This window comes from Panulirus ornatus, chromosome 53 (assembly GCF_036320965.1).
Source record: "Panulirus ornatus isolate Po-2019 chromosome 53, ASM3632096v1, whole genome shotgun sequence".
NCBI lineage: Eukaryota > Metazoa > Arthropoda > Malacostraca > Decapoda > Palinuridae > Panulirus > Panulirus ornatus.
In genome coordinates this window covers 20383876-20397678 of record NC_092276.1, presented here as the reverse complement: position 1 = coordinate 20397678, position 13803 = coordinate 20383876, and the positions used below count along the sequence as shown (strand labels likewise).

At 41.4% G+C, this 13803-nt stretch overlaps 1 protein-coding gene across 2 annotated transcripts in view; it reads left to right on the top strand.

The window, feature by feature from the left end:
• Positions 1-13803, top strand: part of Sgf29 (SAGA-associated factor 29) — a 122413-nt gene that overhangs the window by 66780 nt on the left and 41830 nt on the right. For both annotated transcript variants that reach the window (XM_071692690.1, XM_071692689.1), the window contains exon 5: positions 3373-3495. In XM_071692690.1, coding sequence (XP_071548791.1) covers positions 3373-3495 — 123 coding nt within the window. The remainder of the gene's footprint in view (positions 1-3372; positions 3496-13803) is intronic.

Sequence of the window (13803 nt, the reverse complement as noted above, 5' to 3'; positions counted from 1 at the left end):
AAGGGATGTTTGGATCAGATTTTTTCAGTGAGAATGACTTTGGAAAAGTGTCTTGTGAAGGGGACTATGGAAGAGTATTTAGTGAAAGGAAAAAAAATTCTGCATGCAGCTTTTATGAATATAGAGAAAGCATATTACAAAGTCAGTTGGAATGCTTTTTTGGGGAGCATTAAGGATATATAGGATAGAGGGGACAACTTACAGATGGTGCAAAAGCCTCTTTAGAAGAGAAAATACATGTGTACGAGTGGATGAAGAGTTGAGTGAAGGTTTCAGTATACATGTGGGTGTGAGGCAGGGCTGTGTGATGTCACCATGGCTTTTTAACATGAATGTGGATGGTGTAATCAGAGAGATGAAAGCATAACAAGGGAAGAGTGCAGAGATAGAATGTGATGGTGAGGTATGGTGGTGAGTGACAAGCCTGTTTGCAGATGATACTATGTTGTTTGCTGACTGTGCAGTTGAAACATGGACATGGGATGAGTCACATAGGTCAAGAATGAAGGCTTTAGAAATGAGCTATTTGAGAGGAGTATATGGTATGACTATATGGAACAAAGAAAGAAAGGAGATGTTTGAGAGACTTGGTGTGGCAGGAAATGCAAATGGAATGATTAATCGAGTGGTAAAGTGGGTGAAACATAATACTTTGAGGTATTTAGGGAAGCAAATGGATTTGTATGTAGCATTTATGGATCTGGAGAAGGCATATGATAGAGTTGATAGAGATGCTTTGTGGAAGGTATTAAGAATATATGGTGTGGGAGGCAAGTTGTTAGAAGCAGTGAAAAGTTTTTATCGAGGATGTAAGGCATGTGTACGTGTAGGAAGAGAGGAAAGTGATTGGTTCTCAGTGAATGTAGGTTTGCGGCAGGGGTGTGTGATGTCTCCATGGTTGTTTAATTTGTTTATGGATGGGGTTGTTAGGGAGGTAAATGCAAGAGTTTTGGAAAGAGGGGCAAGTATGAAGTCTGTTGGGGATGAGAGAGCTTGGGAAGTGAGTCAGTTGTTGTTCGCTGATGATACAGCGCTGGTGGCGGATTCATGTGAGAAACTGCAGAAGCTGGTGACGGAGTTTGGTAAAGTGTGTGGAAGAAGAAAGTTAAGAGTAAATGTCAATAAGAGCAAGGTTATTAGGTACAGTAGGGTTGAGGGTCAAGTCAATTGGGAGGTGAGTTTGAATGGTGAGAGGCTGGAGGAAGTGAAGTGTTTTAGATATCTGGGAGTGGATCTGTCAGCGGATGGAACCATGGAAGCGGAAGTGGATCATAGGGTGGGGGAGGGGGCGAAAATTTTGGGAGCCTTGAAAAATGTGTGGAAGTCGAGAACATTATCCCGGAAAGCAAAAATGGGTATGTTTGAAGGAATAGTAGTTCCAACAATGTTGTATGGTTGCGAGGCGTGGGCTATGGATAGAGTTGTGCGCAGGAGGATGGATGTGCTGGAAATGAGATGTTTGAGGACAATGTGTGGTGTGAGGTGGTTTGATCGAGTAAGCAACGTAAGGGTAAGAGAGATGTGTGGAAATAAAAAGAGCGTGGTTGAGAGAGCAGAAGAGGGTGTTTTGAAATGGTTTGGGCACATGGAGAGAATGAGTGAGGAAAGATTGACCAAGAGGATATATGTGTCGGAGGTGGAGGGAACGAGGAGAAGAGGGAGACCAAATTGGAGGTGGAAAGATGGAGTGAAAAGGATTTTGTGTGATCGGGGCCTGAACATGCAGGAGGGTGAAAGGAGGGCAAGGAATAGAGTGAATTGGAGCGATGTGGTATACAGGGGTTGACGTGCTGTCAGTGGATTGAATCAAGGCATGTGAAGCGTCTGGGGTAAACCATGGAAGGCTGTGTAGGTATGTATATTTGCGTGTGTGGACGTGTGTATGTACATGTGTATGGGGGGGGTTGGGCCATTTCTTTCGTCTGTTTCCTTGCGCTACCTCGCAAACGCGGGAGACAGCGACAAAGTATAAAAAAAAAAAAAAAAAAAAAAATTTAGTCATGGGAAAGAATTCAAAACAGTGAGTTTAGGAGGAGAGTGTATGATATGATTAAAGAGGTTGGTGTGAGAGGAAGACCAGCTCTGGCATGGGGAAGTAGAGTGGAAGAGTACTGCAGGGAGAGAAATGGTGGAAGAATGTGTGGAATTCTGTATGCAAGTAAGGCATGTATGGACAGGGGTAAGTGAAGACTTTTGCCATGGTCACCTCCATGTTGGGAGTTCCCAAAGGGAATGGGCATTAGAGAAATAGAATATATAGAAGAGAACAGAAGCATATGGATTAGTGTGGTAAAAGTAGAAAGCCATATAGATTTTTCAAAGAGAAAACTTTTCATATACTTAGGGAAGCATAAATGATGTTAATCATAGATTTGAAGCAAAATACTTATCAAGTCTGTGGTGCTTATACATATCTATTGTATTGCTTTTACCTTCTTTGATTGGTAAATCATAACATATGTTAAAAAAATTTTTAAAGAAAAAGTAATTTGCTCATGAATTTATATCCATTACTACAAGTGAAATCAGATGAATCTATCCTTAAGGAGCTTGTTAAGTAGCCTTTGATAATTTTGCATTCCTGTATTCGATCACATCTCCTCTCTGTTTTTTTATTATACTTAATTGCCGTCTCCTGTGTTAGCGAGGTAGTGCAAGGAAACAGACGAAATAATGGCCCAACCCACCCATATGCACATGTATATACATAAACGCCCACACACACTCATGTACATACCTATACATTTCAACGTATACATACATATACGTACACAGGTATATGTTTATACACATGCACATATTCATACGTGCTGCCCTCATCCATTCCTGTTGCCACCCCACTACAGATGAGATATAGTGGTGGAGTGGGAAAGAATGTGAAGGAGGGAGGGAAGGGCATCGGTGTTGTCTATGTTACCCCCTGAGTAATCTTATTTAGCATCAGTGTCTGTTAGAAGTGAAGAATCTGTTATTAGCTGTGTGCCATGCCTTCCTGTGGATGCTTGAAACTGCTCTAAGCCTTCTTGTAAAGACTAAAGAACATTGCCATATGGGATATCTGTGTCATGAGTGAGGGCCAAAACCTTGTCATGTTGACAAGTGGCAACTGTGTGTAATGTTTTTGCCTTTTTTTCCTCTGAGTTTTTCTCCTCCAAGTGTATTATTTTTGTCAAACATGTTAGAACAACAAGGTACATGTTATTATCCAAGTTTATGAATTAATTTTAGACTGTTGCAAGTGTTAAACATTTCCCTGCAACCTGTTGCTACACAGGGTATCCTAGTCATATACTATATTAAATATACTACCCATATTATAATTGGCCATACTTGTGAAACTTAATCATATATCCTTCTGTTTTTCTCCTTCAGACAAAGCTGAAGGTAATGTATGAGAAAGCTGTAAGTGATGCAGAAAAAGAAGTGGCATTAGTGAAGAAAGCCCTCAATACTGTTTATCAGATTCGCAATATACGTCATGATCTTCGAATACAGGTTAGTTCATGACTTGAAAAAATAATAGTAATATTATTTCTGTTTGAATAGTGGTGTAAACAGAATCTGCCTGCATGAAGTTATAATGTGAATAAAAAGGCACCTTTGGCAAGAAATCTTTAGGAGTACTGTCTCATCAAAGAACTTCTCAGTCCAAAGGAGACCTCATTTTCATATTGTTGGAAGGACTGCAGCCATGGGCTGAAGGAGCCTCAGGAGTGAAAAAGATTTTGAGCGATCAGGGCCTGAACATACAGGAGAGTGAGAGGTGTGCAGGGAATAGAGTGAATTGGAACAATGTGGTTGACCGGGGTTGATGTGCTGTCAGTGAACTGAACCAGGGTATGTGAAGCATCTGGGGTAAACCATGGAAAAGTCTGTCGGGCCTGGATGTGGATAAGGAGCTGTGGTTTTGGTGCATTACACATGACAGCTAGAGATTAAGTGTGAACGAATGTGGCTTTTTTTTCCCCCCCACTACCTTGCTGAAGTAGGGGGTAGTGATGCTGTTTCCTGTGGGGTGGGGTAGCTCGAAGAATGGATGAAGGAAAGCAAGTGTAAATATGTACATGTCTGATATGTATGTCTTTTTTTTTTTTTCAAACTATTCGCCATTTCCCGCATTAGCAAGGTAGCGTTAAGAACAAAGACCTGGGCCTTTGAGGGAATATCCTCACCTGGCCCCCTTCTCTGTTCCTTCTTTTGGAAAATCAAAAAAAAAAAAAAGAGGGAAGGATTTCCAGCCCCCCCGCTCCCTCCCCTTTTAGTCGCCTTCTACGACACGCAGGGAATACGTGGGGAGTATTCTTTCTCCCCTATCCCCAGGGATAATATGTCTGTGTGTGTGTTTGTATATTTATGCATGTGTGTATGTTGATACAGGTACACCACTGATTTTCTGGCACTCTTGGTTCCAAAGCCTTGCCAGATTAACCATTTTGCCGGACTAACCATGGACACATAATAATGATTCATCAACACACCTCTGATCCACTAATTATACTTTTCCCATGTGTCTAAAGTACACCATGGACTGCTAGAAATTTAGATTAAGCAATAAAGTACACCATGGACTGCTAGAAATTTAGATTAAGCAAATATTAAATGTAAATAAATTTTTTTTTTTTTTTTTTTTTTTTTTTTTTTTGCTTTGTCGCTGTCTCCCGCGTTTGCGAGGTAGCGCAAGGAAACAGACGAAAGAAATGGCCCAACCCACCCCCATACACATGTATATACATACGTCCACACACGCAAATATACATACCTACACAGCTTTCCATGGTTTACCCCAGACGCTTCACATGCCTTGATTCAATCCACTGACAGCACGTCAACCCCGGTATACCACATCGCTCCAATTCACTCTATTCCTTGCCCTCCTTTCACCCTCCTGCATGTTCAGGGCCCGATCACACAAAATCTTTTTCACTCCATCTTTCCACCTCCAATTTGGTCTCCCTCTTCTCCTCGTTCCCTCCACCTCCAACACATATATCCTCTTGGTCAATCTTTCCTCACTCATTCTCTCCATGTGCCCAAACCATTTCAAAACACCCTCTTCTGCTCTCTCAACCACGCTCTTTTTATTTCCACACATCTCTCTTACCCTTACGTTACTTACTCGATCAAACCACCTCACACCACACATTGTCCTCAAACATCTCATTTCCAGCACATCCATCCTCCTGCGCACAACTCTATCCATAGCCCACGCCTCGCAACCATACAACATTGTTGGAACCACTATTCCTTCAAACATACCCATTTTTGCTTTCCGAGATAATGTTCTCGACTTCCACACATTCTTCAAGGCTCCCAGAATTTTCGCCCCCTCCCCCACCCTATGATCCACTTCCGCTTCCATGGTTCCATCCGCTGCCAGATCCACTCCCAGATATCTAAAACACTTCACTTCCTCCAGTTTTTCTCCATTCAAACTCACCTCCCAATTGACTTGACCCTCAACCCTACTGTACCTAATAACCTTGCTCTTATTCACATTTACTCTTAACTTTCTTCTTTCACACACTTTACCAAACTCAGTCACCAGCTTCTGCAGTTTCTCACATGAATCAGCCACCAGCACTGTATCATCAGCGAACAACAACTGACTCACTTCCCAAGCTCTCTCATCCCCAACAGACTTCATACTTATTAAATAAATAAATGATATACAAGTACTTGTACAGTAGTACATTAGTGAAACACGATTACAGGTATTATTAATTAAACAAGATTAAACAAAAATTGAATGCAAATTTATTAATTTCTTTACGTACAAAGAATGCTGCAGCACTGTTGCTCCCAAAGTGGCAGATTTTAGACTTTTACTGGAACTGTAAAGCTAATCACAAAGGTCTTGAAGTTGAGGGCAGTCAGAATTATTGTCTGTTTCGTAGTTGATCATTTCATTTTGGATTTCTGATGTTGCAGGTGAGATATATGGGGTACTTGAAGTTGAAGCCACGGGATTTACAGATGTATTGGCTTACTGCTGTGAGACACGTTCTTCTTTGCTATCTTCTTAAACATTTCATCCAAACAAAGTTGCTTCATGTGTCTAGATTTTTCCCTGCATAATTTTTCATGCATCAAATGAAAATTCATTAGTTCTTGTATCGAACAAAGGTATGTTGCTCTAGCCATTTGATTTATTCACTCATCAACTCAATTAACTTTTCAATGGAAAGTCTTTCAGCTACAGCTGTTTCATCCTCATCACTGTCATCATCATCACTTCCTGTGTTTTTTATCAGCATTCAGAACAGTTTCTACAATTTCAGAGTCTGTAAGATGATATACAATCGGTGTTTTGTCTTCGACATTCATCCACTCACTTAGATTTTCTTTGCTAAGATTACTTGCCATATCCTTTGCAACAGCTTCTGTAACACTTTTAGCGTATGTAAGCAATTCATGAACAACTTTTACCTTTGATATGTGAAATCCTGTGAAATCATTGACTGACACTCATACATCTTAGAAGCCATAGTTAGGGTTGAATTTAAGCAAAATAAGCTAAGAATCTTACAGAATTGTGGTATCACCACCAACAAGTGCAGTGTAAAGAGTGTAAATAAGCGCACCTTACACACAATGCCATCTGTGGCCGCCCAGTAAACTAGTCTGGTGGCCATGGTAATTTCAAGTTCCCTCACGTAATTTTGTCCAGACTAAAGGAGATTCTGAACCATCAGTTGCCGGAAATTCGGTGATGTACCTGCATATATGTATATAGGTATGTATGTATATGTATATTTAGGGAAGCAATGATGGCTTGCACAAGAGATGCTTGTCGCATGAGAAAGGTGGGAGGTGGGCAGATTAGAAAGGGTAGTGAGTGGTGGGATGAAGAAGTAAGATCATTAGTGAAAGAAAAGAGAGAGGCATTTGGAAAATTTTTTGAAGTGAAGTAGTTCAAATGACTGGAGATGTATAAAAGAATGAGACAGGAGGTCAAGAGAAAGGTGCAAGAGGTAAAAAAGAGGGCAAATGAGAGTTAGGGTTAGAGAGTATCATTAAACTTTAGGGAGGATAAAAAGATGTTTTGGAAGTAGGTAAATAAAGGTTATAAGACAAGGGAACAAATGGGAACATCAGTGAAGGGGGCTAATGGGGAAGTAAAAACAAGTTGTGGTGAAGTGAGGAGATGGAGTGAGTATTTTGAAGGTTTGTTGAATGTTTTGGATGATAGAGTAGCAGATATAGGATGTTTTCGTCAAGTTGATGTGCGAAGTGAGAGGGTCAGAGAGAATGGTTTGGTAAAGAGAAAAGAGGTAGTGAAAGCTTTGTGGAAGATGAAAGCTGGCAAGGTGGCAGGTGTGGATGGTATTGCAGTGGAATTTATTAAAAAGGGAGTGACTATGTTGTTGGTTGGTTGGTAAGGATATTCATTGGATGCATGATTCATTTTGCCTGAGGATTGGCAAAATGCATGCATAGTGCCATTATACGAAGGCAAAGGGGATAAAGGTGAGTGCTCAAATTACAGAGGTACAAGTTTGTTGAGTATTTCTGGGAAATTATATGGGAGTGTTGATTGAGCAGGTAAAGGCATGTCCAGAGCATCAGATTGGGGAAGAGCAGTGTGGTTTCAGAAGTGGCAGAGGATGGGTGGATCAGGTGTTTGCTTTGAAGAATGTATGAGAAATACTTAGAATAGCAAGTGGATTTGTATGTAGCATTTATGGATCTGGAGAAGGCATATGATAGGGTTGATAGAGATGCTTTGTAGAAGGTATTAAGAGTATATGGTGTGGCAGGTAAGTTGCATGAAGCAGTGAAAAGTTTTTACAAAGGATGTAAGGCATGTGTATGATTCGGAAAAGAGGGCACTTGAAATGTCTAGGTTAAACCATTGAAAGTTTTTGGGGCCTGGATGTGGTAAGGGAGTTGTGGTTTTGGGGCATTTCACATGACAGTTAGAGACTTAGTGTGAATGAATGTGGTTTTTTTGTCTTTTCCTTGTGCTCTCATGTGCATGCTGGTGTGGTGTTGCTATTTCATGTGTGGCGGGGTGGCGAAAGGGAATGGATGAAGGCCGCAAGTATGAATATGTAAATGTATATATATGTGTATGTCTGTGTATTCTGTTTCCCCTTTTAGTAAGTTAAAATACAAGGAGGGGAGCGTTTCTGGCCCCCCCGCTCCCATCCCCTTTAGTTGCCTTCTATGACACGTGAGGAATGCGTGAGAAGTATTCTTTCTCCCCGATCCCCCTATGTGGTTTCGGTGCATTATTACATGACAGCTAGAGATTGAGTGTGAACGAATGGGGCCTTTGTTGTCTTTTCCTAGCGCTACCTCGCTTACATGAGGGGGGAGGGGGTTGTTGTTTCATGTGTGGCAAGGTGGTGATGGGAATGAATAAAGGCAGACTATGAATTATGTACATGTGTATATATGTATATGTCTGTGTGTGTATATATATGTGTACATTGAGAGGTATATGTATCTATATTTGTGTGTGTGGACGTGTATGTATATACATGTGTATGTGGGTGGGTTGGGCCATTCTTTCGTCTGTTTCCTTGCGCTACCTCACTAACGCGGGAGACAGCGACAAAGCAAAATAAAAAAATATGTCTGTGTATGTATATGTATATGTATGTGTATCTATATGTTGAAATGTATAGGTATGTATATATACGTGTGTGGGCGTTTATGCATATACATGTGTATGTAGGTGGGTTGGGCCATCCTTTTTGTCTGTTTCCTTGCGCTACCTCGCTAATGCAGGAGATGGCGATTAAGTATAATAAAAAGAAAATATGTGTTCATGTAATATATTGCTTTCAGTTGGAAAGGTGGCATGTATTATTTAACATTTAGTTAGAGAATTGGCTTATATTCCTATTGTTATTTATTTACCTCATCCCTGGGAGTTTAATAGGATTTTTTCAACTATACATTGCCACTGTTGATTGACTGCACTTATGCAGTGTGAAGTTGCTGATTTAGAGATAATGAGAAGTTGTGTTATACTTCTGTATTTCAGTTGCATTTGCCAGTGTCAGAGCACATTTCATCTGTTGCATCTGTGGGACAGTTCTTTGTCATAGATCTTTAATCCCAAAATGGCTCTCGTGTTTTCATGGATGTAGATATGCATAGTGTGAAACTATAGAATGATTATTTATGATTTGCCTGTTATAAGAAGTTTCACCTTAAATTTTTAGGCTGTAAACTCATCATTTATCAGTTCCATCTTAAATGATTCCTCCATAAGTTTCACTGTGAGTTTTTAATGAATGGAGATTCTATAGTGAACGAAGGACAAATGTTCAAACATTCCATGTATTCTCAGTTTGGGAATTGTCTTTCTATTTCTATTTGTTCTTATTGTATTTGAGTCAGTGGGATGGAGATTTAAAAACAATAGAAAGAAATCATAAAATCTCTAGTAGGGAAATAATATTGATAAGGTTCATACTAGCTGTGAGCACTGTGCATTAGTCCTACCTTTTGGCAGGATTGTGGGATCAGTAGATAGAAATAGAAGTTGGGAACATTTAGGCAGGAGTGTATTGCTGGTTGGCAGGCAAGTAATAAGCTCGAACGCCATCATGCAAGGAGGGCTAATCTAATCAGCACCATTGACAATGTGGGTCTCGTTCCATCTTCTACCATGCCTCAGGTCAGTAGATGGGTAAACAGCAGGAGCCACTTCCTGCCCGGGTCTGATTATATGAAGGCAGTCCAAGTGAGGATTGGTGCTTTACCCACCCCAACCAGGGCTACTAGAGGCCGGCCTGAGAATAGCGGCCTCTGTGACACCTGTCAAAAGCCCAGTATGCTTGGGCATATCGTTCAGGTATGCCTATGTACCCATGGTGGGAGGGTGAAGAGGCACGACAACATCATTGCGCATTTGGCTGGTTGGCTGAGGCAGAGGGGGTATGGGGCATCCTGTGAGCCTTGCATTCCGATTGTGGGGTCCTTTAGAAAGCCAGACGTCGTGGCTTCTAGAGGCACAGAGGGTATCATGATTGATACACAAGTCTCTGGACTCCATTTTGCTTTTTCAGCTGCACCCCGGAAGTCCTTCAGAGCGTACTGGATTTCACCGTCAAAGGCACCGTGCATGTGACATTTGCCACATTAAATTGGCGTGTCGCATGGTGCCAAGAAAGTGCAAGTGCTCTCAGAGGGTTAGGCTTACTTGCTGGGACCTAGAGGTGTGCTCAGTAAAAGCCCTAACCTGGACCCACTCCCTTCACAGGATGTGGTCCAAGAGCACAGGTTGACAAATGGGCCTGCCTTGTCCATCTGGTGTCGGCTGTTGGGCTGGTGGAGGTGGTTCCCCTTTGTGCACTTGTGGTGAGCGGGACTAGGCTGTTCTCCTGAAGCTACAAGGGCAGATACCAGTTCTTGATATGGCAGGTTGTCTTAGTGAGGAGTGGGCACCTTGGGTAAGGTTTGTCTGCTACTTCCATACAACAGGCCGCACTGGAAGGTGAGCGGTGCTGGGGGGGGGAGTCCACTATGTAAGTAGGTAAGCATATATCGAATCATCGTCTGACTGCCGCCTCTCTCCCTACTTCTATCTATGCTATCAGCATTCTGATGTACCATCTTCCTCTTGGTGTGTGCATACATTCCTTCATTCATCTAACAACTTCCTTCACTATCAACATGTCGCTTGCCGACACCCCCCTAAAATAAAAGAAGATATGCACTTTAGTTAGCTTTTCCAGCACCCCCATCACTAATTGGGAATCTATGAAGACAATAGAAGTAGTAGGTAGGAACATTAGATAGAAGTAGTCATTAGGAACATTAGTTATGAGCCTCTGCAGACACTGCCCTGGAGTTCTCTAGTTATGGAGACTCTGTTGCTGTGGTCACCTCTTTGAAGGAGTTCCAACTGGAACAGGCATCAGAGATATAGATGGATAGATAGATTGATATGCTTTTGATTCTGTACCCTCTGCCATGTGTATTGGTCTCCACTGCTCACAAAGATGTATTTGTTATTGGGGCAAGTATGCAGTCTGTTGGAGATAAGAGGGCCTGGGAAGTGAGTCAGTAGTTGTTGATACAGCACTGGTGGCTGATTCCAGTGAGAAACTTTAGAAGTTGGTAACTGAGTTGGGAAAAGTGTGAAAAGAGAAAGTTGAGAGTAATTGTGAATAAGGGCAAGGTTATTAGGTTCAGCAGGGTTGAGGAACAAGTTAATTGGGATGTAAGTTTGAATGGAGAAAAATTGGAGGAAGTGAAGTGTTTTAGATATCTGGGAGTGAACTTAGCAGCGAATGGAACCATTGAAGTGGAAGTGAGTCACAGGGTGGGGGAAGGGGTGAAGGTTCTGGGAGTGATGAAGAATGTGTGGAAAGAGAAAACGTTATCTCAGAGAGCAAAAATGGATTATGTTTGAAGGAATAGTAGTTCTAACAACATGATATGGTTGCTAGGCATGGACAATAGATAGGGTTGTACGGTGGAGGGTGGATGTATTGGAAATTAAATGTTTGAGGACAGTATGTGGTGTGAGGTGGTTTGAGTGACTAAGAAATGAAAGGGTAAGAGAGACATGTGGTAATAAAAAGAGTGTTTTTGAGAGAGCAGAAGAGGGTGTGTTAAAATGGTTTTGGAAATATGGAGAGAATGAGAGAGAGAGAGAGAGAGAGAGAGAGAGAGAGAGAGAGAGAGAGAGAGAGAGAGAGAGAGGTTGACAAAGAGCATATATGTGTCAGGTAGAGGAAACAAGGGGAAGCGGGAGACCTAATTGGAGGTGGAAGGGAAGGATGGGGTGAAAAAGATTTTGAGCAATCGGGGCCTGAACATACAGGAGGGTGAGAGGCATGTAAGGAATAGAGTGAATTGGAAGGATGTCATATACTGGGGTTGACATACTGTCAGTGGACAGAACCAGGGCATGTGAAATGTCTTGGGTAAACCATGGAAAGGTCTGTAGGGCCTAGATGTGGATAGGGAGCTGTGGTTTCAGTGCATTACACATGACAGCTAAAGACTGAGTGTGAACGAATGTGGCCTTTTTAGTCTGTTTTCCTGGCACTCCCATTGGCACCAAGAATCTTTTAGTTCACCCTTTTAATGATAATTTTACTTTACTTCCGATGTTGCTTAGATCCTTTAATGTAAATGTTGCCTTCAGCAACAATAATACTATAAAGAATATTTTAATCAGGAATTCACCAGAAAATTCTCATGGATGCGTCTATAAAGTGCCATATGGAAATTGTGATAAATTTTATGTTGGGTAGACTGGTAAGGATCTTTCTGTTAGACTTAAGCAACATAAATATAGTATAAGAATAGGACAAGAATCAAATGCCTTGTTTAATCACGTTAAAAACAATGATCATTGTATTGGCTGGAGTAATGCCATCTCAGTTATTAACTATAACTCTATTACCACGAGAAATATCATTGAATCTTCTATTGTTAAATACACAAAGAATTATAATCTTGATATTAGTGATGGTCTATACAAATTAGATAACTTTATTGTTGATAAAATTTGTAAAATGATAAGTTTCTGAACGCTCCTTGTCTGTCTTGGACAATTGCATGTTTACCAAATGGCGTCCTAGCTTCATCTCTTCATTGTATATTAACTGACTGTTATATTTTTCTCTTGTATCTCCCCTGATGATGTGATTATTACACGAAAGTGCACTTGGGAACTTATTGTGTTTCATTTTCCCCATGGATTCATAGAAATATATATATATATATATATATATATATATATATATATATTTTTTTTTTTTTTATACTTTGTCGCTGTCTCCCGCGTTTGTGAGGTAGCGCAAGGAAACAGACGAAAGAAATGGCCCAACCCCCCCCATATACATGTATATACATACGTCCACACACGCAAATATACATACCTACACAGCTTTCCATGGTTTACCCCAGACGCTTCACATGCCTTGATTCAATCCACTGACAGCACGTCAACCCCGGTATACCACATCGCTCCAATTCACTCTATTCCTTGCCCTCCTTTCACCCTCCTGCATGTTCAGGCCCCGATCACACAAAATCTTTTTCACTCCATCTTTCCACCTCCAATTTGGTCTCCCTCTTCTCCTTGCTCCCTCCACCTCCGACACATATATCCTCTTGGTCAATCTTTCCTCACTCATTCTCTCCATGTGCCCAAACCACTTCAAAACACCCTCTTCTGCTCTCTCAACCACGCTCTTTTTATTTCCACACATCTCTCTTACCCTTTCGTTACTCACTCGATCAAACCACCTCACACCACACATTGTCCTCAAACATCTCATTTCCAGCACATCCATCCTCCTGCGCACAACTCTATCCATAGCCCACGCCTCGCAACCATAGAACATTGTTGGAACCACTATTCCTTCAAACATACCCATTTTTGCTTTCCGAGATAATGTTCTCGACTTCCACACATTCTTCAAGGCCCCCAGAATTTTCGCCCCCTCCCCCACCCTATGATCCACTTCCGCTTCCATGGTTCCATCCGCTGCCAGATCCACTCCCAGATATCTAAAACACTTCACTTCCTCCAGTTTTTCTCCATTCAAACTCACCTCCCAATTGACTTGACCCTCAACCCTACTGTACCTAATAACCTTGCTCTTATTCACATTTACTCTTAACTCTCTTCTTCCACACACTTTACCAAACTCAGTCACCAGCTTCTGCAGTTTCTCACATGAATCAGCCACCAGCGCTGTATCATCAGCGAACAACAACTGACTCACTTCCCAAGCTCTCTCATCCCCAGCAGACTTCATACTTGCCCCTCTTTCCAAAACTCTTGCATTTACCTCCCTAACAACCCCATCCATAAACAAATTAAAC